General features: G+C 40.8%; 1 protein-coding gene across 1 annotated transcript in view; it reads left to right on the forward strand.

Moving 5' to 3' along the window:
• The first annotated feature begins 12,277 nt into the window (after window positions 1–12,277).
• LOC145343064 (guanine nucleotide-binding protein subunit alpha-14) overlaps window positions 12,278–25,815 on the forward strand; it is a 168,968-nt gene continuing 155,430 nt past the window's right edge. Inside the window, exon 1 of the mRNA XM_080188881.1 lies at window positions 12,278–12,706. Within this exon, the coding sequence (XP_080045007.1) occupies window positions 12,586–12,706 (121 nt within the window). The 5' untranslated portion in view covers window positions 12,278–12,585. The remainder of the gene's footprint in view (window positions 12,707–25,815) is intronic.

Below are 25,815 nucleotides of genomic sequence, written 5' to 3' on the forward strand. Positions count from 1 at the left end.
TGCAATTCTTCCCATTGAACTTTGTTCCATTGTTGCAGATCCCTCTCTCTCAACTAGTTGAACCAGATTGTTTGCATTCCTTGTATGGTATTCATAGTAAGCTGAATTTTTCAATCTATATTCTCTCCATCACAGAGAACACCTTTTTAAATCCACCTCAACCCAGAAGCTGATGCTGCTGTTGATCTTCATCATCACTAAACACAACTTTTGCAATGCACTTCTGGGTAGTCTTCTGTAAACTTCAGCTTGTTCAAATCTCTGTTGGTCACATTCGAACTTGAATGTCTATCTCTTTGATGTTCTGAACTATTCTTACAAAACATTCTGAAATTTGATCAGGATAGTCAAAAGCATGACTGCTTTTTGCAGTTTTGCAGTATTTGACATAACTGAATATTCAAAAGTTAAGTTTGACCATTGGGAAGCTTAAACAGTGATTCTGCTGTAATTCCTACAACAGAGGAGAACTTTTGGTTAAATAAACCAGTTTACATTTCAGATAGATGGGCAGATTTCCCAATCATTGTGAAATATCTTTAAGAATCTCTGGGGTGTGATTTGAGATTAATCTCTGAAAACCCCAGCGCTTGAAACTGAAACCAGCCTGACAAGCTCTACTGTTTGTACCAGGAAGAAAATTAATCTTTGTATCATTGCTATTTTCTTTTCAAATGTGATATTATAAATACAGACTTTTTAACAATTATGCACAAACTGCCTGTATCACTAAAAATTGGGAAGGTTTACAGTAATACATCTACTGTATTTTTTAATTTCATTCACGTTAGTGTCACTGAAAAGGCAGCATTTATTGTCCATCCCAAAGCATCCTTCAGAAGGTGGTCGTGAACTAGATTCTTGAATCACTGTGCTCCATATAATTTACAGATTACTGTAATATTGTTAGGGAATTCCAGTATTTTAACTCAACAACAATGAAGGAACAGTAATGTATTTCAAAGTCAGGATGGTGTGTAACTTGGAGATGGTTCCATATACTTATTGCCTTATCCAGTTAGGTGGCAGAGGTTGTAAATTTAGGAGATACTGTTGGCTTGGAAAGTTTCAGCAGTTCAACTTGTAGATGGTACACACTAGCCATTGTGTATCAGAGTCAGGAAGTAAATATTTAAGGTGGTGCACAGTCTGATCTAGCAGGCTTTTTTAGATGGTGTCAAGTTTCTTTAACGTTATTGGAGTGGCATTTGTCCTGTAAAGTGGAGAGTATCACATCTCATTTCTAACTTGTGCCTTGTAGATGGTGAAAAGTCTTTAAGTCTGGATGACCACTGAATACCCAGTCCCTGAGCTGCTCTTGTTGCTGTATTATGTGGCTGGTCTGTTATGTTTCTGGCCAATGTTAAAGCTAAACCAGAGATTAGCAGAGATTGAGGGATTAACAGCAACATAGAAATGAATAATATAAAAATAAGATATTAATAAAATAAGTAAGTAATTAAAAACACTTAAAGGATGGCAGGAGAGATGCTGTGTCAAGTCTATAGCATCTGGGAGCTCCTGGATGCTGGTGTGATCCACAACAAACCTGTCTGCAGTATGTGCCTGAGGCTTAAGGAGCTTCGGTTCAGATTAATTGAGTTGGAGGCTGAGCTACAACTAGTGCGACACATCAGGGAGGGGGAAAATTACCAGGATGCTTTGTACCAGGAGACAGTCACATAACTTAGGATAGGATCTAAACTGTTGGTCAAATGCCAGGGACAGGATGTTACAACTACAAGTGAAATAGGCAAGGAGATCCAAGGGTCATCTTCTGCAATTATCCAAATAGGTTTGAAGTTCTCTCAGCTTATTTGGATGAGAATGGGGGCTGCAAAAAGGGATGTAGTGGTGGTAGTAGACAGTAAAGTGAGGGGGATTGACATGCAACAAAAAGCAAGAGTCCAGATGGCTGTGTTGCCTGCTTGGTGCCAGAGTTTAAGACACAAACATGTGAAATAGGAGCAGAAGTACATGATCTGCTCAGGGTTGGAGAGGAATTTGCAGCAGGAGGGGGAGGATCCGGTTGTTGTGGCCCTTAGAGGTACCAATGACACAGGTAGAACCAGGAAAGAGGTTCTGCATTAGCAATTATGAGGAACTAGACACTAAGTTTAAAAGGAGAACAGCAAAGATTATAACTTAACTGAGCCACGTAAAAATTGCCATTGGGTACAAAACACATGGCTATAAGAATGGTATAGGAAAAGTGGAAGACATAGAGAAGTGTCCAGATTGTGCCACGCTATGAGCCCAAGCCTCATCAACCAAAGAACTACTGCACCTCTGTGAGGTCCCAGATCATCCACGAGCACTCACAGTGACAGATATAGTAGAATCAAATGCAAGACCACATCCGGTCCTTGTTGATTAATTCTCAGGATGGTATGAAGTTGACCTCTTGCCCGATATGAGCACCACAATTATTAGAAAGGGTGGAGACACTGCTGCTGCAGAGGCCTGGTAGTTTGTCTCCAGGGAGTTCAAGAACTTTGCACACAAATGGGAAGTTCAGCGCCTCCTTGGAAAATGCCTCTGTGACAATACAAACTTCTGCACTACTTAGTCTGTATAATTTGCCAGGAGAGAGTCTATGCTCACCACTACAGAGAATGTTGTCCAGACCAAAACAATGATCCCTGAGGAAAGTCCTCATGAACAGTGACAAAGAAAGAAAAGATACTATGACTGTGGTGCTCACAGACTCTTCATACTGGATCAGGGCCAAACAATTAGAAGGTAAACCACACGCAGCTAAACAAACTGACAGTATCTACAGCCATATCTTCCAATCCAAGAGTTACATGGTGGCCTCAAAAGGTACTCTATAGGTTAGGGACCAGCATCATCTGCCACAGCACAGCAAACCAGCACTGCCCATTATCACAAAGGTTGACACATCAAATCCACAATCTGCATCTCTTCACCGATGGAACCCCCTCCTGCTACCAATGCAGCTACTGTGCACACTCCAGGCAGGCCTAATGCTATCCACCATGTGGACAGCAACGCAGGTACGTCGCAAGCATAGCTAACTGCTGTAATTGTATGCTCTGGGCTGTTGAGTAGACTACACCCCTGGCACAAAGACTATGTATTGACTTAGTTGTATGTAGGTGCTTTTTTTTAAAGATGGGAGAAAGGAAAATGTTTTCTGCCTCAAACTCATACTGTGCAGTTTAAATATTCAATGTTATGTTACTGCATTCAATATTGTTCTTTGCATGTGAGTATGGATTGTCCTAACTAAAATGGGAAAGATGTAGAATGTGTATTTATGTATATATTACCATGACCTGTTTACAGGAAGTGATGTATTGGTGTCATGGAAGTTTTCACCAGTATGGCTACAGGCATGGTGTGTAAGAGCTGCTGAAGATCTTATCGTAAACTGTTTATAGTCCTTTGTTGTCATTCCTACACAGCCCAGCAACTTTACACTAGTGTAATTTAGTAAATTAACCAATACGTTTAAAGTGAAATTGAGGAAAAATGTATCTATAAATCCAAGAAGAGGAAGTAAAAGGGATTTACTGGAAAGAATATGTGAAGTTGCAGAAATAAAGTGAAAGCATACTTAGCAGAACAAAGAATTTAGGAATAGTTGCAAAAAACAAAAAAAAACAGTAAAAATGCTTCCAGTACTCCAATAGTAAACTGGCAGTCAGAAGTGAGGACTATAAATGACACAAAACAGTTTGAACTTAAGGGTGAGTAAACATTTTTAATGATGCCTCCATACCAGCATCACTGTGAACAACATGCATTCTCATAACAGTAATAATGAAATAAAAAATAATTGCATCCCAAGATTTAAAACAGAAATGGACCATTTTTGGTTTAACTTGTCTGTGTGAGCATAGACCCTATTATTCTGATTGCATTAACGGACACTGTTCTCCAATTCATTCCTCCCATTTTCTGCTTTCACATAAACAAGATCCAAGTTACAGACAAGCTTGAAGAACCCGGAACAAATAAATCTTCAGCTATTTATACTACTTATCTCAGAGTTGAGAAATAGTCAGGAGGAGGGGTATTGACATTTGTTATGACAGGTTACTGAGCATTGGAGAGAGATACTTGAAGCCTGAATACAAGTTAAAGTACCCATTATTCAAAATCAGTGATGAAATGTACACAAGTAGCAACAAAAAAAGGTAACAGCATACAAAAATTACAGTAGAGTACTTGGACAACAATAATCTAACAAACAGTAATCTCCAGTACCTCAGAAATGGACCCTTCCTGATGAGTTCTATGCTATTGAAAAAATGATATCATAAGAGGGCTGCAGAAAACTCTGCTGTGGTGTACTTGGGTTTCCAAAAGCTATCTGAAAAAGTTGTTAAATGAAGGCTGTTTATTAAGGTCAATGCTGTGGAGAAACAGATTGAATATTGGGACAAGAAATCGTCTGAAGAGCAGAAGATGATGGGGACTTGTTACAGGGTTATGGCAGGTTGAGGGGGTGTGGAGTATTGAATAGGGTATATTGCAACACTCAGTAGTTGGGACCATTTTTGCTGCTAATACATTGTAAACACTCCAAAACCTGAAACATCAGTTGTCTGGAATTTTTTGAGCTACATTATCCAACTCATAGATTTGCTGCTAGTGCTGCTGCAACAAATGGCAAAATAATGAATATGATAGCCATATTATTCCAATGGTCATGTTCCAATTGAAGATAAGAGTAACATGTTTTATTGGGAAGACTGCAGGAGAGAGTCACACATCCAGAGGGGCAATTCGTTCACACACAAGGTGCTGAGTGTCTGGAACAAGCTGCCAGAGGTAGTAGTAGAGATAGGTACAATTTTGTCTTTTAAAAAGCATTTAGACAGTTACATGGGTAAAATGGATATGGAGGAATATGGGCCAAATGCAGGCAATTAGGACAAGCTTCAGGGTTTTAAAATAAAGGGCAGCATGGACAAGTTGGGCTGAAGGCCATGCTGTAAACATCTGTGACTCTCTGACTCCATGGAAGAAAAATTGGCTACTTTGGGAGGAATTAAAATTACAAATGAAAGTATTCCATACGTGGTACATCATCAATCTTTCTGAAGAAGGAAATTGTTCTCACTTTTTTACATTGAATGTTTAGTAAGTAATTATACGCTACTTTTCTCAGCCTAGGCTTATTGGTAGTGCTGATGCTGCGTAGCCTGGAATCACCTTAGTGCATGACTTTGAAAACATAAACCATGTGGTCTTCAGCGTAGAAAGGAAGTGTCTCCCAGGTGATCTTATGGCAGCACTCAAGGTACTTAAGAATATAGAGAAGGTAAACCAATGTTACTATACATTACATTCTAAAAATTGGACAAGTGTGTACAAGTTCAAATTAGTAAAAGGCAAAACTTAGGACAGTAATCAAGAAATATATGTATTGAAACATCATAGATTTAGATTAGCTCAAAAATGCATGAGGAGCACTCCAGAATAAAACTAATTAATTGGTAAGGGACAATTTCAATGGGGTGAGAACAGATCTGGAATCATAGATCAGAACAAACAACCTTTAAAGAGTAGATAATTTGGACATAGTTAAGGTACATTCCCACAGAGTAAACAAAGCCAGTGCTCACTGGATGACTAAAGAGATCAAGAGTAAAATTAAGTGTAAAATGGCTGCAAATGGCAGGTGTAAGATTGATAGAACATCGAAAAACTAGGCTGAATATAGAAGGTTCAGTGGGGAAGTGAAAAAAAGAAATGAGAATCAGAGATTATGCAAAAAGACTGACAGTTGACATAAAAGAAAATACAAAATACTTCTATAGCACATAAATAGTAAATGGTTAGTAAATGGAAGCAGGGCACCAAATAGAGATTAAAAAGGAAATTTATGCAGAGAGAGACAGAGGGCATGGCATTGGCACTAAATTAGTACTTTGCATCTGTTTCTACAAAGGCAATGATGCTTCCAAAATCTTCAGCAAGGAGGAGGTAGGTGAAGCACTGGATGGGCTAAAGTTTGATAAAGGAGAGGTATTAGAAAGGCTAGCTGTATTTATAGTTGAAAGGATGCCAGAGTCGGATCAGGAACATCTGAGGACACTAAGGGAAGTAAGAGTGGAAATTACAGAGGCATCACTCATCATCTTTCAAACCTTCTTAGACACAAAGCGTGGTGGCAGTGGCAGAGGACTGGAGAATTGTAAATTTTACATTCTTGTTCAAAAAAGGGTGGAAGGATAAGCCACTCAACTCCAGGCTGATCAATTTAACCTTGATAGGAAAGCTTTTAAAAATAACAATCCAGGATAAACTGTAATGTCGCTCAGACAAATGTGAATTAATTAGGAAAGCTAGCTCAGATATTTCAAGGAGAAATCATGTTTTTAACTAATTTCATTGAGTTTTACATTGAGATAACAGAGAGGGATGCTAAGGAGGTCAGAATTAGATGAGTGCAGATATCTGAGGGTTGTGGGCTGGAGAACATTGTGAAGTTAAGATGTAAGGCCGTGGAGAGATTTCAAAACAAGAAAGAGAATTTCAAAAGCAAAATATTGTTTGATTGGGAGCCAATGCAGGCAAGCAAGCACAGGTGTGATAGATGAACAGAACTTGTGCTGAGCTAGTGCATAAAGCAACAGAGTTTTGGCTAATCTCAAACTTAAGGACTGTGGAATAAGAGACAGACCAGCTAAGAGGCTTTGCAATAGCCTGAGGCTAGAGGTAACACAGGCATAAGAGCTTCAGGGATGAGATCAAGTGACATTAGGGAAGTGGAAAGAGACAGTGTTAGTGATGGCATGGATATAGTCAGAAGCTCACCATAGTGACAAATATGATACCAAAGTTACAACTAGTCTGGTACAGTCTCAGACTGTTACCTGTGACAGGGATGGAGTTGATAGCTAGAGAACAGAATTTCGAACATTGACTGAAAACAATGGTTTCAGTCTCCCCAGTATTTAATAGGAGGACCTTTCTGCTCATCCAAAACTAGATGTCAAAAAAACAGTCTGATAATTTAGCTACAGTGGCGGAGTTGAGAGATGTGCTGTTGACGTGAAGCTGGCGTTATCAGCATATATGTAAAAACTGACATTGTGCTTTTGGATGATGTTATTAAATGACTGCACATAAATGAAAAAATAGGAGAAGGGCAATGATAGGTCTTTGGACACCAGAGGTAATGGTGTGACAAGAGAAGCCATTAAAGGTGATACTCTGGCTATAATTAGATAGGTAAGAATGGAACCAGGTGAGTTCACTCCCACATAACTGTATAAGGAGGATGGTATGATCAATTTTATCAAAGGCTACTGACAGGTTGAGAAGGATGATGAGGGATAACCTACCTTTGTCACAGTCACACAGTATAAGGTTTTGTGACTTAGACAGTTTGGTACTTTGGCAGATGTGCAAATCTGATTGGCAGGACTTAAAGATGGAACTCCAAAAATGGGCATGGGCAAAAATGGGGTGGATGTGGTCTTTCTGGATTTTCAGAAGGCGTTTGACAAGGTACCTCACAAGAGGTTATTGCAGAAGGTCAGGGGACATGGAGTTGGGGGTAGGGTGTTAGCGTGGATAGAGGATTGGTTGTCAAATAGGAGGCAGAGAGTGGGGGTCAATGGGTGCTATTCGGATTGGCGGATGGTGACTAGTGGGGTGCCCCAGGGGTCGGTGCTGGGGCCTCAGCTATTTACCATTTATATAGATGATCTGGAGGAGGGAACCGAGTGCAGGGTGTCGAAATTTGCTGATGACACCAAGATTGGGGGAACGGCAAATTGTGCGGAGGGTGTGGAGAGTCTGCAGAAGGATCTAGATAGGCTGGGCGAATGGGCCAGGAAATGGCAAATGGAATTTAATGTTGGCAAGTGTGAGGTGGTCCACTTTGGTAGGAAGAATGGTAGGAAGGACTATTACTTACGTGGCGAAAAACTGCAGCAGGCGACGGTGCAGAGGGACCTCGGGGTCCTTGTGCATGAATCGCAAAAACCCAGCTTGCAGGTGCAGCAGGTGGTCAGGAAGGCGAATGGGATGCTGGCCTTCATAGCGAGGGGGATTGAATATAAAAGTAGGGAGGTCTTGCTGCAGCTGTATAGGGCATTGGTGAGGCCGCAGCTGGAGTACTGTGTGCAGTTTTGGGCGCCGCACCTGCGCAAGGATATTTTGGCCCTGGAGGGAGTGCAGAGGAGGTTTACTAGGCTGATACCGGAGTTGAGGGGATTGAGCTATGAGGAGAGGCTGAATAAACTAGGCTTGTACTCGTTAGAGTTTAGAAGAATGAGGGGAGATCTCATTGAGACGTATAAGATGATGAATGGGATGGATAGGATAGAGGTGGAGAGACTCTTCCCGCTCAAAAAAGACAGCAGGACTAGGGGGCACAGCCTCAAGATAAAGGGGAGGCGGTTTAGAACGGAGTTGAGGAGGAACTTCTTCACTCAAAGGGTGGTGAATCTCTGGAATTCTCTGCCCGTTGAAGTGGTGGAGGCTGCCTCGCTAAATATTTTTAAGAAGCGGGTTGATGGGTTTTTGATAAGAGAAGGGATTAAGGGTTATGGGGAGAGGGCGGGAAAGTGGAACTGAGCCACGACAGATCAGCCATGATCTTATTGAATGGCGGGGCAGGCTCGAAGGGCTAGATGGCCTACTCCTGCTCCTATTTCTTATGTTCTTATGATTTGGAACGTTCAAGGTCTTTGGAGAGGATAGGAAAGTTGGAGGTGAGGGGGAAGTTGGAGATGAGAGAGTAGTCTGCAAAGTTAATTTTTTTTGAGATAAGTAACGACAACAGTTTTAAAGGAGAGAGGACAATATACGAAGGGAGAGGACTATAAACAATACCAGTTAATATGAGAATTTGAGGGGTGAGTTGTTTAGTGGGAATAAGATGGATGGAACAGGAGGTAGAGTTCAGGGACAATATGGCCTCAGAGGATGTATGAAGGGAAATAGGAGAGAAATGGAATGAAGGTGCAAGTTCAGGGCTGGGAGGGGCGGAGGAGTAAATTGTTGAAGGCGAAGGGAGAGGTGTTTAAGAAGATGGTGTGCAATAGTGCAGGAGTTGGGGGTATCCTATGCATTCCAGAAAGATCCTAACAGGGAGGGGGTTATCAGAGATATGGACTCATTCTGCCTTATGTGGTCCAACCAAATGTAGTTGGAAGTTCTGTAAATGCATTGATGTCAACTTTTTCCCTTCTTTAATGTTCTTTCGATTGTAAATGCTGTATTTCTAACATCGATTTAAGGACAATTCCGCCACCATTGTGTGTGTACAGCAAAGTACGACAAGAAAATATGCGCAGAGAATAATCCTTCCCATTCTGTTTTGTCGTTATCTCCTGTCATTATGTTGTCTCATTCATAGCGCTTTATTTCTTCTGATTTGGAAAATGCCTCGGAACACTGGGCTTTCCCTAACGTCGGCACGCCCACACACATCAGGGAAGGTCAACAGGAAAGGATTTGTCACGTTAAACACGAACTGTTTATGCTAAACTGACAAATGTGTAGTTCACGTAAGGGTTGGCAGCAGCGTTTCGATAGAAAATGGGGTGGTTGAAGTCGTATAATAGTGTCGGCTGATGTCAATTTTTTAAAACTCTTATCTTTTAAAAGCCGGCTTTTAAACTGAATGATGGCGGTTCTGCCCTTGCTGCAGCTACCTGTTGGGTGGAGGGGATAACAAAGCGCCCAAACATTCTTTACGCTGGGTATTTCTTGTCATGTAATTGCCATCAAGCATCGATCGCATTTTATTTTGACAATGGCAGCAGCAGAAGGTTTATATGCTTTATAAGCAAACTATAATAATGAAAAAGTTTTTACATATGGTACAACTAATTAACTCAGTTCCCCTTCCTTCCAATGTCCCTCCAGGAATGTGTCAGCAAAGCATCCTAGGATACTTTTATCATTATTGCTTAGCAGATATATTTTCAATACAATACTTCTCCAAATTCTTACCATGTTTAATAAAGCCACACTGTCGAAAAGACCTGTGATGTGGGTTTGAAAATTCGACAATTGATTTTTAGTTTTTACAGGTCAGGTCTTGCCAAAGCACCATATAGGGTTAAGGTGAGCAAACTCTGGGCGAGCGCCTCCTGTTGGTAGAATGAGGGCTAAATGACAACAATCAACAGCACAGTTACATAGTCGAAACTTGGCAGTTTTGTTCCCCCATTGGATTCTGAAGTTTGGCAAGTTTTGTAAAGCGATTGAAGGAGCTAACTTACACTGTAGCACTGACTGCATTAAAAGCGGCAATCATATCAATTTTGATAGCTGACGCAGTGATATGGAGAGAGAAAAAGAAACAATGCACAATTACCCGGAGGCAAAAATGAATGGGACCTGTTTCGAATGAGCCTTCCAACATTGTTTAACAGATGTTGTTTGTCAGGAAGGGATCACAGGCGCTTGTGCATCTGAAATGCAAGCACTGTGAGTTAGCCAGTGCCAGCATTCGAGACTTTGAACCAGCAAGTGTCTACACCAGTTATTTTAGAAGGCGACTCGAATTCAAATGTTCGACATGTCGATCGCATACAATCAAAAAAACAATTGAACTAATCGGAGGCTGAGTTGGTGAACCCTTTGCAAGTTGATGAATATCCAATGATGCCCTATCAACAAAAGACGTGCATCCAATTTTAACAGGCAGGCTCAAAATCAAAGCGTTAGAAAGGATTTTGTTTGTAGGGAAGGAGACTGGCAAAAGTAATCCGTTTTAACGTGTATACTATGAAGATGAGATATGGAGTACACAGAGCCTTAAATCTGACAGAGAGGTCTGATTAAAAACTACAGACAATATTTCACCAGTTTGATGAAATAAAGAAGGGCTGAAAAATGTGCCAAAACCCTCGGAGTGTCTGCCTGACATGGAATAGATACTGTAAAAATCAAGTGTCACGTAGATACACTTTTGTAGGCAAGTCGAATTTTATCGCGCAATCTGCAATTTTCACTTTGAAAGGTTTTGTAATGCACTTTTACAAGATTTATGGATTAAGTTTTTTTTGGGAAGAAATGACGTAAGGAACATTGTACAGAACAAACCAAGATTTTAGAATGTACTCTTGATTGTATTTAATTATAGAATATATTTAATCAACCACTCTAAGAACTAGTGAGATGCGCCGTTCAGTTTTTTATAATTAACATTGTGTAAAGTCTCTAAATGACAGAAGTTCAAGATGCCATTGAGGTTATTATTTATATTCATAAAATATTAATTGTACAATAGTTTACATATTTTCCTAATCACGTTCGATTGCAAATTGCAGACCTATCAACTTCTCTCAACCCGAGTAACAGAATATTAACTGTGCTCACCGACCTGCATTGTCTCCCGGTCAATCAACATCTTGGTTTTAAAATTCCTCCCCTCGTTATCTTTCTGATCTCTTTCAGCTCCTTAACCCTCCAAGGTATCTTCATTCATCCGATTCAGGCCTCCTGTACACCCTCGATTTTAATCATTCCATCACTGGTAGTCAGTCCTTCAGTTGAGGTCTCAACTCTGGAATTCCCTCCTTACTGACACTGTACCCCAACTCTGGAATTCCCGCCTTACTGACACTGTACCTCGCCTTTTTCTCCTTTGAGATGCTACCTAAAACGCTTTGACAAATCACCTCACCGACTGTCCCATTTCGTCGCGGTGTCACACTTCGTTCTATAATGCTTCCGAGAATCGCTTTGGGATTTTTTTCAGTTTAAACATGCTTTATGGTTTACATATAAATAATAAACACGGAAAATATTGAAAATACTCAACAGGTTAGGTACCAAATATGGAGAGAAACAGAGTTTACATTTTAAGTAGACCACTCCCTAAGTGGACAATATGAATAGTTGTTGGATATCATTCAGAACTGAACGATCCAAATGTGTGTATATTTTGCAATTTATGTCACTTGATGACCAGTACCATCCATGACTTGACTTAAGGCGTGTCTTGAAATGTGAGCACATTACATCACGACACTATAAAACAAAGGAACCAAATATTTTCCCAAAATATATTTTGAAGAATTATTTGGCAGAGGCTGCAAATTTGCAGCAACGCCATTTTTCGGCCGCACTGAACTCTTTTGGACTAGCCTCGCCCTCGTCTTCATGTCGTACCGCCTTTTTTGTAAAAAAAATTAAAAAAATCCATCTGATGGACTGAGGCATGTCAGCCGGCTCACTGTTCTCTTGTGTTTGGCTACGTTTTCTTTTTCCTCTTCTCCTCCCCTTTGGGCTATTCCCGCCCACCCAGGAGTTCAGACAGCTCTGCTAGCAGCAGTTTCCAAACGTATGATACCAACAGCATCTTAACCTGAAGTAAACTTTTTTTTGGTTGAAGAATCCCTCCCTTGCTTCCGCGCGGACAAAAGATAAACAGAAGTTGTTGTCATTGTTGACTGACTTCACATTGCTCGCAGCCTTCCATGCCGTGGCCGTGGTGAGGCGGCAGTGAGGCTGTTGAGGGAAGACTAGTGAGTCCAGCTCCCTCTGGGTCGCCTGAGGTATAATCTTTTTGCTCCTCATTTGTTTTTTTTTATTTAAACCGAGTTGTGTTGTTTTCTGAGAGACATCGGTCTGGGCTCCATCATGGCGGGGTGCTGCCTGTCCGAAGAAGATAAAGAGTCTCAGCGAATAAACGCCGAAATCGAGAGACAACTGCGGAGAGACAAGAGAGACGCCCGAAGGGAACTCAAACTGCTCCTCCTGGGTGAGTGACTGAAGTATTCCAATTGCAGGGAGAGATTTGCTGAGTTATTCACATTGTATCAATGGGCTTAAGCTGCAGAAACCACTGAAACCATACATTGCAACTCAGTCCCACGACTCAAAGCGAAAGTTTTCGGGTTAGATACACAAACTTCAGTTCTCTTGTCAGTGGCCTCTCGTTACTCGAGCACTTTTTTGGGGGTGAAAGTTATTGATCTTCCGGTGCGTCGGCAGTTAGTGTTTTCCAGTCGGTTTTTTTTACAGGCCTGAATCCCTTTTTACTTTCCTCCTTTGGTTCTCCCCTCCTCCTCCCTTAACGTACAGAAAGCAAACTAAAATACCACAATAAATAATCCGAATTAAAGGTGCAGTTTGCTTTAAAAAGTTTTTTTTTTAAATAAGCAAGTGGCACTTTATGTGGCGGCAGTTGTTCTGCAGAGTGGTTTGCCGGACAGTCTCTGGAACTGAAGTTTGTGAAAGTTGGCGGCCTGTTTCTCGCCTCCTGTAATTTAATCCTCAGGTGGAAGTAGAATGCGAGAGAAGCTGGATGTGCTGGTCCGGCTTGTGTAGGCACTTTAAAAAAAAGTCAAAGCCTTGGGTCTCAATAAAGTCGCTATTTATCCATCAGCTAATGGTTATTAACATTTTATTTTCATGAAATAAGTTTGTAGTTATTTCAGAATAACATACGAGTCAGTTTACTACTCAGCATTCTTTATGTTCTAACCAGGACAGGTATTTGTCTACACTCTTGAACCAACCTCTGTAACTTTGGCTTTCGTCCCCCACGTTGTTTTAAGTTCTTGTCAACATTGCTGACAATCAGACGAGTCTCTTTCAACTTGTATTTATTACAGAGCTTCACTCACTGGACAAACAGGCTGGGTGTGGCGATGTGTTTAGTAGCGACATAATGGTTTCCTTGATTTCGTTATCTAACTTTTAAAGTTGCTTTCGTTTTTCGTTGCAGTCAGTCTCTTGAAATAGTCCGTGTGTTTTGCTTTTTTTTATCTTTTTGGTTTCAAATTTTGTTACCATTTTGTTTACTCAATGTCTCAATGTGCTCTATACTCCTCTTCACCCTTCTAAATCTTTCTTTTTAGCTAAGGGGGCTTTTCTAATTTAATTCTGCCTTTTTTTTAATTTAGCCCTTGTGGGGTGAAGTAAGTGTTCCATCTCTTGGCAGAGCAGCTTGCATTTATTTGCTTACTTCCTCTGGTGATTAGATGCAATGAAACCTGCTCAAATTGGAAGAAGTAGATTTGCCTTATTGAATTAGGACCTCTGGTTTCATACTTTTTTTTGCAATTTTCCACTCCTCAATTATTTAGCTGAGGTTTGAAACTAGCATTTTGATCAAAATTTTTTTTAAAAGGCCCTTGGTGGGTTTACATTACAATCAGAAAATCTGCAGGTGGGTCAGTTGCTTTGATTAGACAGGATGTGGAGATGCCGGCGTTGGACTGAGGTGAACACAGTAAGAAGTCTTACACCACCAGGTTAAAATCCAACAAGTTTATTTGTCGCAAATGCCACTAGATTTCGGAATTGGCTGTTCCTTCGTCAGGTGGGTGACAAAGACGAAGGAACAGCCAACTCCAAAAGCTAGTGGCATTTCCGACAAATAAACCTGTTGGACTTTAACCTGGTGTTGTGAGACATTTTACTAGATTAGACAGCCTAGGATGATTCTAAATTCACTAGGATGATTCTAAACTTGCTAAGTGTGAGCGGGGATATGCTACAGTTATCCCCATGTTTTTGGGTTTGGGATAAGGTGGTCAGTCTTCCTGGATTGTCCTTAAATCTCCAGAATTTTAAGATTAATCTCTCAGACACTACTGAGCATTCTGGGAGAACACTTAGTCATTTAAAAATAAATTGGAAATGTTTGGGAGTAGTAATTGGAGAAAGATATTTGAGAGTCAAAAATCACCCAATTGGATCACAATCTGTTTGCTTTTTAAAGAGCATGAGGAAGCAGTGCATCATGAGAATGCATCAGATGACCAAGGTTGGAGGAGAACCTCTAGAGGTTTGAGGTTGTGAGGTGAGACCTCCTGGATTATATTTGAGTTGGTGACCCTGATCTTCCAGCTTCAGCTGCACTATCCTGCCCACTCCCCTTATGCCTTGATTCTATGAAAGACCAAAAATCGATCTACCTCGGCTTTAACTATATTCAACAAGCCCTGCTGAAAATGTATGTGTCAGGCTTGAGCCATGTTGCATGGTGTTATAACCAGCGGACTTCCCTGTCCATGAAATAAGGTCATTCAGAGCATCAGATTTGGATATCTGATAGGATTGCATCCTGAGGTGGAGTAAATGCCCTCAATTGACATAAAAATTAGAAAGGAAAGCATTGTCATTTAATTTAGTATTACCCAATTTCCATATTATAGTAGTTTCATGCAATCTCAGTTGGCACTCTTTGGAAGATGCATTAAATAGAAGTAAAGAAGGTGAGTGGAAATAATGGCTTGGGTGCAGGTTAACATTTGTCTCTGTCCCACATTGCTGTTTGTTTTTTGACAGTATAAACCAGAGTATGATAATTGATTGCATGTCCACTCTTTGTGTGAAGCGTGTGATGAGATCTCTTAAGAAGGACATTCAGTACTTGGGGAAGAAAAAACGACGAGGTGCCAAGACAATTGTGTTTAGCTTGCATTTTTAGTCAAATGCAAACTAAACAATGTTGTCATGAACAGACTTTTTGAGTTACGTATTTTGAATAATAGTTTATGTTGTAGGGAAAGTCAGTCATGTGGTCTGCAAGTTCAGTTGAGGAAGAATATTTTAAGTATGTATTGCCATATTCAAAGCTTTTTGTCAGGTGCAGCAAGATTCATATAATTTTGCAGAAGCTGAGTATCCAGAGGAAATGTTCCCCCACTCACATTGTATTTTTGGAAAGAAACGTACAACAAAAATAATTTTTCAGCCTGTTTTTCTTAGTTGTGTTTTCCAAATATTGGATTTATAGTCTTGGTGACATCTGTTATATTTTTTCTTAATTCTCAAAAAGAGAAAATAATATTCTGATTGAGATACTGTCTTTATTGACTTAGATCCACTTTTTTTAGTCATCAATCTGTAAACTGAGAGCATCTGGATAGCTCAATAACTTTATCCAGTGTGTAGCAGAGTCATTCAGATATGATAAGTTGAATGTCTATTGGACACAATTGAATGCAAAATGCAGGTAATTAATTTCAAAGGTTAGTGCTTAGTGTGCAAAACAACATTGCAGGCTGGATAAATTCCACTTGGTCAGAGCACATAGTTTCAACAACTAACATCAGTTGTAAGAAGGATATATGCTTCTTATCTGTTTATGTTTAAATTATTCAAAATGTTTTCAATTTTTGAACTATAGTCATATCCTGAGTGATCCAGTTTCTTCTTGAGTGATGTGGGTTTTGTGTGTCCCTGGCTACTGGTGATCTGCATTTTTTTTTACCTTATTGTATCACATGAGATAATTGAGTAATCTCTTGTCATAAATATTTTTATTTCTGCAAAGAATTTTAACTTACTATTTTGTTTACATTAGTTTTTGGTTTTATGTATGTAATTAAGAAAGTTGGCAGTCACTTAAGAATGGATCAAGCTCTGCTTTTAACTGACTCCAGCACAAATCCGTTTAGGTTCAAATGGTGTTCGATGGGGTATTTTGATGTTTATATTGATAATATCACCTGTTATCTCAATACTGACACCACGTCTATAGAATGAGGTAGCTTTTCATTTTGATATAAAACGTTCTCATTTGTGAAGTTAAATTTATAGAATCCACAATGAATTGAACATACAATGCAAACTATTATTCAAAATACACAACTCAGAAAGTCTGTCCATGTCACTTAAGGTTTATGTAGCACCTTTTAACATTATGATAGGTCTCCATGTTCTTCATAGGAGCATAATCTCATTTTATTTAATAAATTATACATTGCAATTGCATAATGTCCTTAATAAAATATGTATGAGTGGATGAAATTCTGTGGAAATCGTTTTTAACATAAGGATAGCCACAAAGAAAGTAATTTTAGGCAAATTAAAAGTGTCTGACAAGTTCTACATAATCGTGAATCAATGATGTGTATAAAAAAAAAAGTCTGCTCACCTATTCAAAAAATGCTTCCACAGATTGCACAATTAAAATTGTATATACACAGTGGCTGTTGGTGATCTTGAGCCTTCATTAACATGTACAGACTTTGAGTTATGTATTTTGAATAATAGTTTATGTTGCATGTTCAGTTTGTAGTTTCTATAAATTTAATTTCATGAATGAGAATGCTTTACATTAGAATAAAAAACTAATTCATTATGTAAGTGTGGTGTCCCTATTGGGAAAATACAGATGTGAGCTTAGGGTTTTAAGAACATAAGAACATAAGAAATAGGAGCAGGAGTAGGCCATCTAGCCCTTCGAGCCTGCCCCGCCATTCAATAAGATCATGGCTGATCTGTTGTGGCTCAGTTCCACTTTCCCGCCCTCTCCCCATAACCCTTAATCCCCTCTCTTATCAAGAACCCATCAACCCGCTTCTTAAAAATATTTAGCGAGGCAGCCTCCACCACTTCAACGGGCAGAGAATTCCAGAGATTCACCACCCTTTGAGTGAAGAAGTTCCTCCTCAACTCCGTTTTATTTTTGAACTCTGCCATTTACCTTGTAACAGGAGTTAAACTAATAGTTCTCATATTCGCATACATGGGTATGACCTGTAATCACCAACCAGCTAACTGCAAGAGACTTCAGATGCATGCTTTGTGTCATGATGGTAAATGGAGTACCAGTGTAAAGATCAGCATTTATGTAGTGTGAATACCTTGGGAAAAACATCTTAAAACATTTCACAGACATGAGGAAAAGGGATGCCAAGACAAGGGAGAGAGATTAGGAAGTGTGACTAAAATGATTTGAAGAGGGTTTTAATTAGAATCTTAAAGGGAAAGAGCCAAGCGGTGAGATGAACGGAGTTTGAGATTGGGACCTGTTATTTAAGGCATGGCTACCAATGAAGGAAGTTCTGGGTTGTGGAATATAATGCATAACAGATATGAGGCAGGGGAATAGACAGTTTGGAAGAGGGAGGTGTTGCAGCTCTGAAGGGTAATATAGCCATTGGTAAGGATAAGGCCATGGAAGATCTAAGATGTAGTAAAAAGTCTGACAACACCAGGTTTTAGTCCAACCTATTTATTTGATAATATTCTCACTAGCTTTCGAGGGGACAGCCTCTTCGTCAGGTGAATGGAGAGTTCTGACGAAGAGGCTGTCCCCTCGAAAGCTAGTGAGAATATTATCAAATAAATAGGTTGGACTAAAACCTGGTGTTGTCAGACTTTTTACTGTGTTTACGCCAGTCCAACGCCGGCATACCCACATCAGATCTAAGATGCGCAGAAAAATTTTAAATTGATCAGAGCATTATGTCACAAAGTACAGAATAATGGGCGACTTCATGTGGGAAAGCATGTGGATTATTTTTGATAAAATGTAGTTGCTAAAATGGTAACAGATGGGATGCTGCCCAGGAAATCATCAGAATAATTAAGTTCAAAAGTGGTAGATGTTTGAAAAGGTTTCAATGGCTGTTGAATTGTAATAGAGGCAGGCAATGTAATGAAAGTGTTTATGGCCTTTGATAGAAGATCAGAAATTTGGGGTCAAAATGGAATGCCAACATTGCAATCTTTTGTCCAGCTTGTTATGATTACCATGGAAGGGGATGGTGATAGTGCAGAAGGAATAATGTTTGCAATTGACCTGGTGTCAATAGCTTTACTGTTAAAAGTTAGTAGGGAAAGTTAAGCATTGGCTGAAATTGGATATCACAAACCACTTAACAGGTGGGGAAATAGGCAGTCGGGGAATGCAGTGACAGGGTTGTAGAGCTGGGTGTTGCTGACATGAATCTCTATTTGTCAGGAGAAAGGAGAAAGCTAAAATATATTTTATGATTGTTAGATCAATGTATTTTTTATGTCTCAGTTTATCTTGGATTCCTGAATTGGGAGAAAAGTTGTAACAGCTATTTGCAGGAAATAAATCTGTATCTTCAGATGCAGTGTCGTGCATGGCTAAGTATGCTTTGGCAAAATGGGAGAAAGTGTTTATGTATTGAGAGTTCATTGTTTTTTCAGTTCTTATAACATTGAGGTTAGTTTTTTGATGTGTTAAAGCTGTTTTAATGTAAAAGAAAAAATTTGGCACAGTTGAGGGATTGAAATTCATTTCGTACTTGGATATAGTTTAGCATAAATCTGCAACTTTAATTTGAATTCTAATTATATTTAATTATTTTAAACAACTCTGCAAATTACACCAGCTACATTATTTTCTGACACCCCCCCCCCCCCCCCCCTCCAATCGCTGCTGCCGCCGCCGCCGTTCATTAGTTTGTTGAGTCATTGAAAATGTGAAGTAGATTTACAGAAATTAATCAGAGTAACTGGCTTGAATTCTCAGTGATAGGACTGTGGGAGTCTATCCCAGAAATGGGCCAAGTTACTTCTGTCATCTATAATATATTTCCTAATGGGATGCAAAATCAGCAGGCATTGAACGACTTTAAAATTAACCCTATAATTAAAAGGAAAAACAATGGGAGTGTAATTGATCTTTCCTGATTGTGTAAAATGGGTGATAAAATGTTGACCTCTGCACCTCACTTAATTTTATTTTCCATTGATGTCACTATGTAGAATTTTTAAATTTATTCCCATTGCAAGTTGGGTAAAATAATGCATTGATTCAGAGGCTTGGATTGAGAAATTAGAGTTCAAATCTCATCCTGACAGTTTGAGAATTTAGTTTTTTTTATTGTTTAAAATAGGTCTGGTGTTTAAAGACTGGCATGAGTGAAAGTGATTAAAGCTGTAAAACACAACTGGTTTACTAATGTCCTTTTTTAGAAAGGAAACTTGGCACCCTGACCTACTCTGCCCTACATTTGACTTCAACCCCATACTAGTTGACGCTTCACTGCCATTTGAGGTTGCCTAGGAAGCTGTAATGAACAGTAGGCCTCAATTGCTGCAGAGCCAATGTTCTGCAGCTTACTATCTAAATGCATTTGGCTTCAGCTTCACTACATAGAATATGGTTCAAGAAGGCAGCCCAACACCATAATCTCAACGCAAGTAGGGTTACTGTAGAAAGTATATTGATTAGGTAAGATGGTTGGGATGGTCCATGTTGAGCACAAAGGGCAGTAGAGTGGTTAGCACTGCTGCCTCACAGCACTAGGTACCTGTGTTTGATTCCTGGTTTGGGTCACACTCTGTGTGGAGTCAGCACATTCCCCCCATGTCTGCATGGGTTCCCTCTGGGTGCTCCAGTTTCCTCCCACAGTCTGAAAGTCGTGCTGGTTAGGTACATTGGTCATGCTAAATTCTCCCTCAGTGTAACCGAACAGATGCCGGAGTGTAACAATTAGGGGATTTTCATGGTAACTTCATTGCAGTGTTAATGTAAGTCTACTTGTGACACTAATAAATAAAAGAAATTGACTAGTTCGCCCAAAAATGGTCTTTTTCTGTGCTGTAAGTGCTAAATAACTGATGCCCTTGCAATTAACACCCATGTTAAAAGAACAAAAATTCTAATACTAGTCCAAAAGCTTCTTTAATTATAGGTCAAGTATTCTTTATGGTTCAGGTTAGAAACTCAAGTGTTTTATGAAGCCCGCCTGAATCCTAAGTTTTGCATTTTGAATTTGGCTAGGGTAAGCATGAGATGTTTCACTTTAGGTATGATTCAAGTGACCCACTAAGGGGCTTTTATCAAACAAAGTTTATTTAAGAATATAGTTAACATATATAATAAAATTAGCAAGAACTTTTATCAATTAACCACAAATCATGATAATGTATAACCCTTTAATGAATACATATATAAAAGCTGTCCAATCAAGTCCAAAACCTCCCATAGACATAGCCCTTTTTCACAGGTTTAACATAGTACAGGCAAATGCTCACGTGATACTGGGATCAAGGCCGTTAGTTGAATTCTGCAGTCAAATGCTCTTGCGGCTCAGAACAAGACAAGACAGCTTCCCAAAACACTAGACTGTAGTCCAACCCCCAACAACAGCAGGTTTTCACCCTTCAGGAAAATAACTTCTTGTTCTCAGCTACCGTAGAGAATTTTCAAAACACCAGGGAGAGAGGGAAAACACTTCTTTTTAGCTTGCTGTCCCTTCTAAAACCCAACTGCAGCTCAGAACTGAAAATTAAACCTTAAACTCACTGGGGGAAAAAAAACCTGTGTTCTGAATGCACATAACTTTTGAAACAAAAAGAATGATTTGATGGCACAAATCAGTACAAATGGGTATGATCTAGTGGCCATTACAGAAACGTGGTTGCAGGGTGACCGTGACAGGGAACTGAATATTCAGGGGTATCAGATATTTTGGAAGGATAGACAGAAAGAAAAAGAAGGTGGGGTAGCTCTGTTAATTAAGGATAATGTCAGAGTGGTAGTGAGAGATGATATAGGCTCTAAGGAACAAAATGTGGAATTGATGTGGGTGGAGATAAGGAATAGTAACGGGAAAAATTCACTGGTGGGCATGGTCTTTAGGCCCCAAATAATAACTTTGAGGTGGGGCGGGCTATAAACAAGCAAATAACAGATGCGTATGGGGGATTTTAACCTACATATTAATTGGTCGACTCAAGTCGGACCCGGTGGACTTGAGGAAGAGTTCTTAGAATGCTGTCGGGATAGTTTCCTCGAACAGTATGTTGCAGAATCTATGAGGGAGCGAGCTATCTTGGATCTGCTCCTGTGTAATGAGACTGGTAAAATTAATGGTTGTCTTGTGCGGGATCCTCTTGGAATGAGTGATCACAATATGGTTGAATTTCTAATACAGATGGAGGGTGAGAAAGTAGGGTCCCAAACCAATATCCTCTGCTTGAACAAAGGGCAGTACGATAGGATGAGGGTGGAGTTGGCTAATGTAGATTGGGAGCACAGACTAGTTGGTGGGACAGTGGAGGATTTTTAAGGAGATTTTTCTCAGTACTCAGTAAAAATATATTCCGGTGGAAAAAAAGGTATGTGAGAAAAGGGATATGATGTGGGTATGCCGGCGTTGGACTGGCGTAAACACAGTAAAAAGTCTGACAACACCAGGTTTTAGTCCAACCTATTTATTTGATAATATACTCGCAAGCTTTCGGGTTAGCCCCTTCGTCAGGTGAATGGAGAGTTCTGGCCTCAGACAGAGCATATAAAGCACAGACAGTTTAGAGATTACTGATTAGAATGCGAATCCTTACACCTAACCTGCTGTTCAAGACCTGAAGTGGCTGATAATGTGAGTGGAAAGAGCACTGATCACAGTTTAAAGAGATGTGTATTGTCTCCAGACAGTACAGTAAGTGAGGTTTTGCAAACCCAGGCAAGTCACGGGGGTTACAGATAGTGCGACATGAACCCAAGATCCCTGTTGAGACCGTCCTCATGTGTGCGGAACTTGGCTATCAGTCTCTGTTCAGCGACTCTGCGCTGTCGTGTGTTGTGAAGGCCGCCTTGGAGAATGCTTACCCGAAGGTCAGAGGCTGAATGCCCGTGACCACTGAAGTGTTCGCCAACAGGAAGGGAACAGACTTGCCTGGTGACTGTTGAGCGATGTTCATTCATCTGTTGTCGTAGCGTCTGCATGGTCTCCCCAATGTACCATGCTTCGGGACATCCTTTCTTGCAACGTATCAGGTAGACCATGTTGGCCGAGTTGCAAGAGTATTTACCATGTACCTGGTGGACGGTATTCTCACGTGTGATGATGGTATCCGTGTCGATGATCCGGCATGTCTTGCAGAGGTTGCTGTGGCAGGGTTGTGTGGTATTGTGGTCACTGTTCTCCTGAAGGCTGGGTAGTTTGCTGCGAACAATGGTCTGTTTGAGGTTGTGTGGTTGTCTGAAAGCAAGAAGTGGGGGTGTGGGGATAGCCCTGGCGAGATGTTCGTCTTCATCAATGATATGTTGAAAACTCCGGAGAAGATGTCGTAGCTTCTCCGCTCCGGGGAAGTACTGGACGACGAAGGGTACTCTGTCCACTGTGTCCTGTGTTTGCCTTCTGAGGAGATCGGTGCGGTTTTTCGCTGTGGCGCATCGGAACTGCCGATCTATGAGTCGAGCACCATATCCTGTTCTTATGAGGGCATCTTTCAGGGTCTGGAGGTGTCTGTCACGATCCTCCTCATCTGAGCAAATCCTGTGTATATGGAGGGCTTGTCCATAGGGAATGGCTTCTTTAACATGTTTAGGGTGGAAACTGGAGAAGTGGAGCATTGTGAGATTGTCTGTGGGCTTGTGGTACAGTGAGGTGCTGAGGTGACCGTCCTTAATGGAGATGCGTGTGTCCAAGAATGCAACTGATTCTGGGGAATAGTCCATGGTGAGTCTGATGGTGGGGTGGAATTTGTTGATATCATCATATAGTTGTTTCAGTGATTGTTCACCATGAGGCCAAAGGAAGAAAATGTCATCGATGTATCTAGTGTACAGCATCGGTTGAAGATTCTGTGCAGTGAAGAAGTCTTGTTCGAACCTGTGCATGAAGATGTTGGCATATTGAGGTGCAAATTTGGTCCCCATGGCTGTTCCATGTGTCTGGATGAAAAACTGGTTGTTGAAGGTGAAGACATTGTGGTCCAGGATAAAGCGGATGAGTTGTAAAATTGCATCTGGAAACTGGCAGTTGTCAGCATTGAGTACTGAGGCAGTCGCAGCAATGCCATCGTTGTGGGGGATGTTGGTGTAGAGCGCTGAGACATCCATTGTGACGAGGAGTGTCCCTGGTTCAACTGCTCCGTGTGTGCTGAGTTTCAGTAGAAAGTCCGTAGTGTCGCGACAAAAGCTGGGGGTTCTTTGTACAATGGGTTTCAGGATGCCCTCGACGTAGCCGGAGAGGTTCTCACACAGAGTTCTATTGCGTGACAGACACCTCCAGACCCTGAAAGATGCCCTCATAAGAACAGGATATGGTGCTCGACTCATAGATCGGCAGTTCCGATGCGCCACAGCGAAAAACCGCACCGATCTCCTCAGAAGGCAAACACAGGACACAGTGGACAGAGTACCCTTCGTCGTCCAGTACTTCCCCGGAGCGGAGAAGCTACGACATCTTCTCCGGAGTTTTCAACATATCATTGATGAAGACGAACATCTCGCCAGGGCTATCCCCACACCCCCACTTCTTGCTTTCAGACAACCACACAACCTCAAACAGACCATTGTTCGCAGCAAACTACCCAGCCTTCAGGAGAACAGTGACCACAATACCACACAACCCTGCCACAGCAACCTCTGCAAGACATGCCGGATCATCGACACGGATACCATCATCACACGTGAGAATACCGTCCACCAGGTACATGGTAAATACTCTTGCAACTCGGCCAACATGGTCTACCTGATACGTTGCAAGAAAGGATGTCCCGAAGCATGGTACATTGGGGAGACCATGCAGACGCTACGACAACGGATGAATGAACATCGCTCAACAGTCACCAGGCAAGACTGTTCCCTTCCTGTTGGCGAACACTTCAGTGGTCACGGGCATTCAGCCTCTGACCTTCGGGTAAGCATTCTCCAAGGCGGCCTTCACGACACATGACAGCGCAGAGTCACTGAACAGAGTCTGATAGCCAAGTTCCGCACACATGAGGACGGTCTCAACAGGGATCTTGGGTTCATGTCGCACTATCTGTAACCCCCGTGACTTGCCTGGGTTTGCAAAACCTCACTTACTGTACTGTCTGGAGACAATACACATCTCTTTAAACTGTGATCAGTGCTCCTTCCACTCACATTATCAGCCACTTCAGGTCTTGAACAGCAGGTTAGGTGTAAGGATTCGCATTCTAATCAGTAATCTCTAAACAGTCTGTGCTTTATATGCTCTGTCTGAGGCCAGAACTCTCCATTCACCTGACGAAGGGGCTAACCCGAAAGCTTGCGAGTATATTATCAAATAAATAGGTTGGACTAAAACCTGGTGTTGTCAGACTTTTTACTGAGAAAAGGGATAACCAGCCGTGGATAACTAAGGAAATAAAGGAAAGTATAAAATTAAAAACCAATGCTTACAGAGTGGCCAAAATTAGTGGGGAACTAGAAGATTGGGAAAGCGTTAAAAAACAACAAAGAACTACTAAGAAAGCAATAAAGAAAGGAAAGATAGATTAAACTGGCACAAAATATAAAAACTGATAGTAAAAGTTTTTACAAATATATAAAACGGAAGAGAGTGGCTAAAGTAAACGTTGGACCCTTAGAAGATGAGAAGGGGATTTAATGACGGGAAACGAGGAAATGGCCGAGGCCTTAAACAAGTTTTTTGTGTCCACGGTAGAGGACACAAATAGCGTACCAATAATTGACAGTCATGGGACTGTAGCGGGTGAAGATCTTAAAACGATCACTATTACTAAAGAGGTAGTTCTTGGTAGGCTAATGGGACTAAAGGTAGACAGGTCCCCGGGTCCGGATGGAATGCATCTCAGGGTACTAAAAGAAATGGTAGAAGTAATAGCAGATGTGTTAGTTGTAATTTATCAAAATTCGCTGGATTCTGGAGAGGTGCCAGCTGATTGGAAAACAGCTAATGTAACGCCACTGTTTAAAAAAGGAGGTAGACAAAAGGCAGGTAAGTACAGGCCGGTTAGCTTAACATCTGTAGTTGGGAAAATGCTGGAATCCATCATTAAGGAAGAAATAGCAGGACACCTGGAAAAGAATGGTTCAGTCAAGCATGGATTCATGAAGGGAAAGTCATGTTTGACAAATTTACTGGATTTTTATGAAGTTGTAACAAGTGCGGTTGACAGAGGGGAATCGGTGGATGTGGTGTTTTTAGATTTCCAGAAGGCGTTTGATAAGGTGCCTCACAAAAGGTAGCTGCATAAGATTAAGGTACGTGGAGTTGGGGGTAAAGTGTTAGAGTGGACTGAGGATTGGCTATCTAACAGAAAGCAGAGAGTTGGAATAAATGGGTGCTTTTCCGGTTGGCAGTTGGTGACTAGTGGCATGCCGCAGGGATCGGTGCTGGGGCCTCGACTGTTTACCGTACACAC

This window comes from Carcharhinus amblyrhynchos, chromosome 5 (assembly GCF_965287045.1).
Source record: "Carcharhinus amblyrhynchos chromosome 5, sCarAmb.v2.hapA, whole genome shotgun sequence".
Classification (NCBI taxonomy): Eukaryota; Metazoa; Chordata; class Chondrichthyes; order Carcharhiniformes; family Carcharhinidae; genus Carcharhinus; species Carcharhinus amblyrhynchos.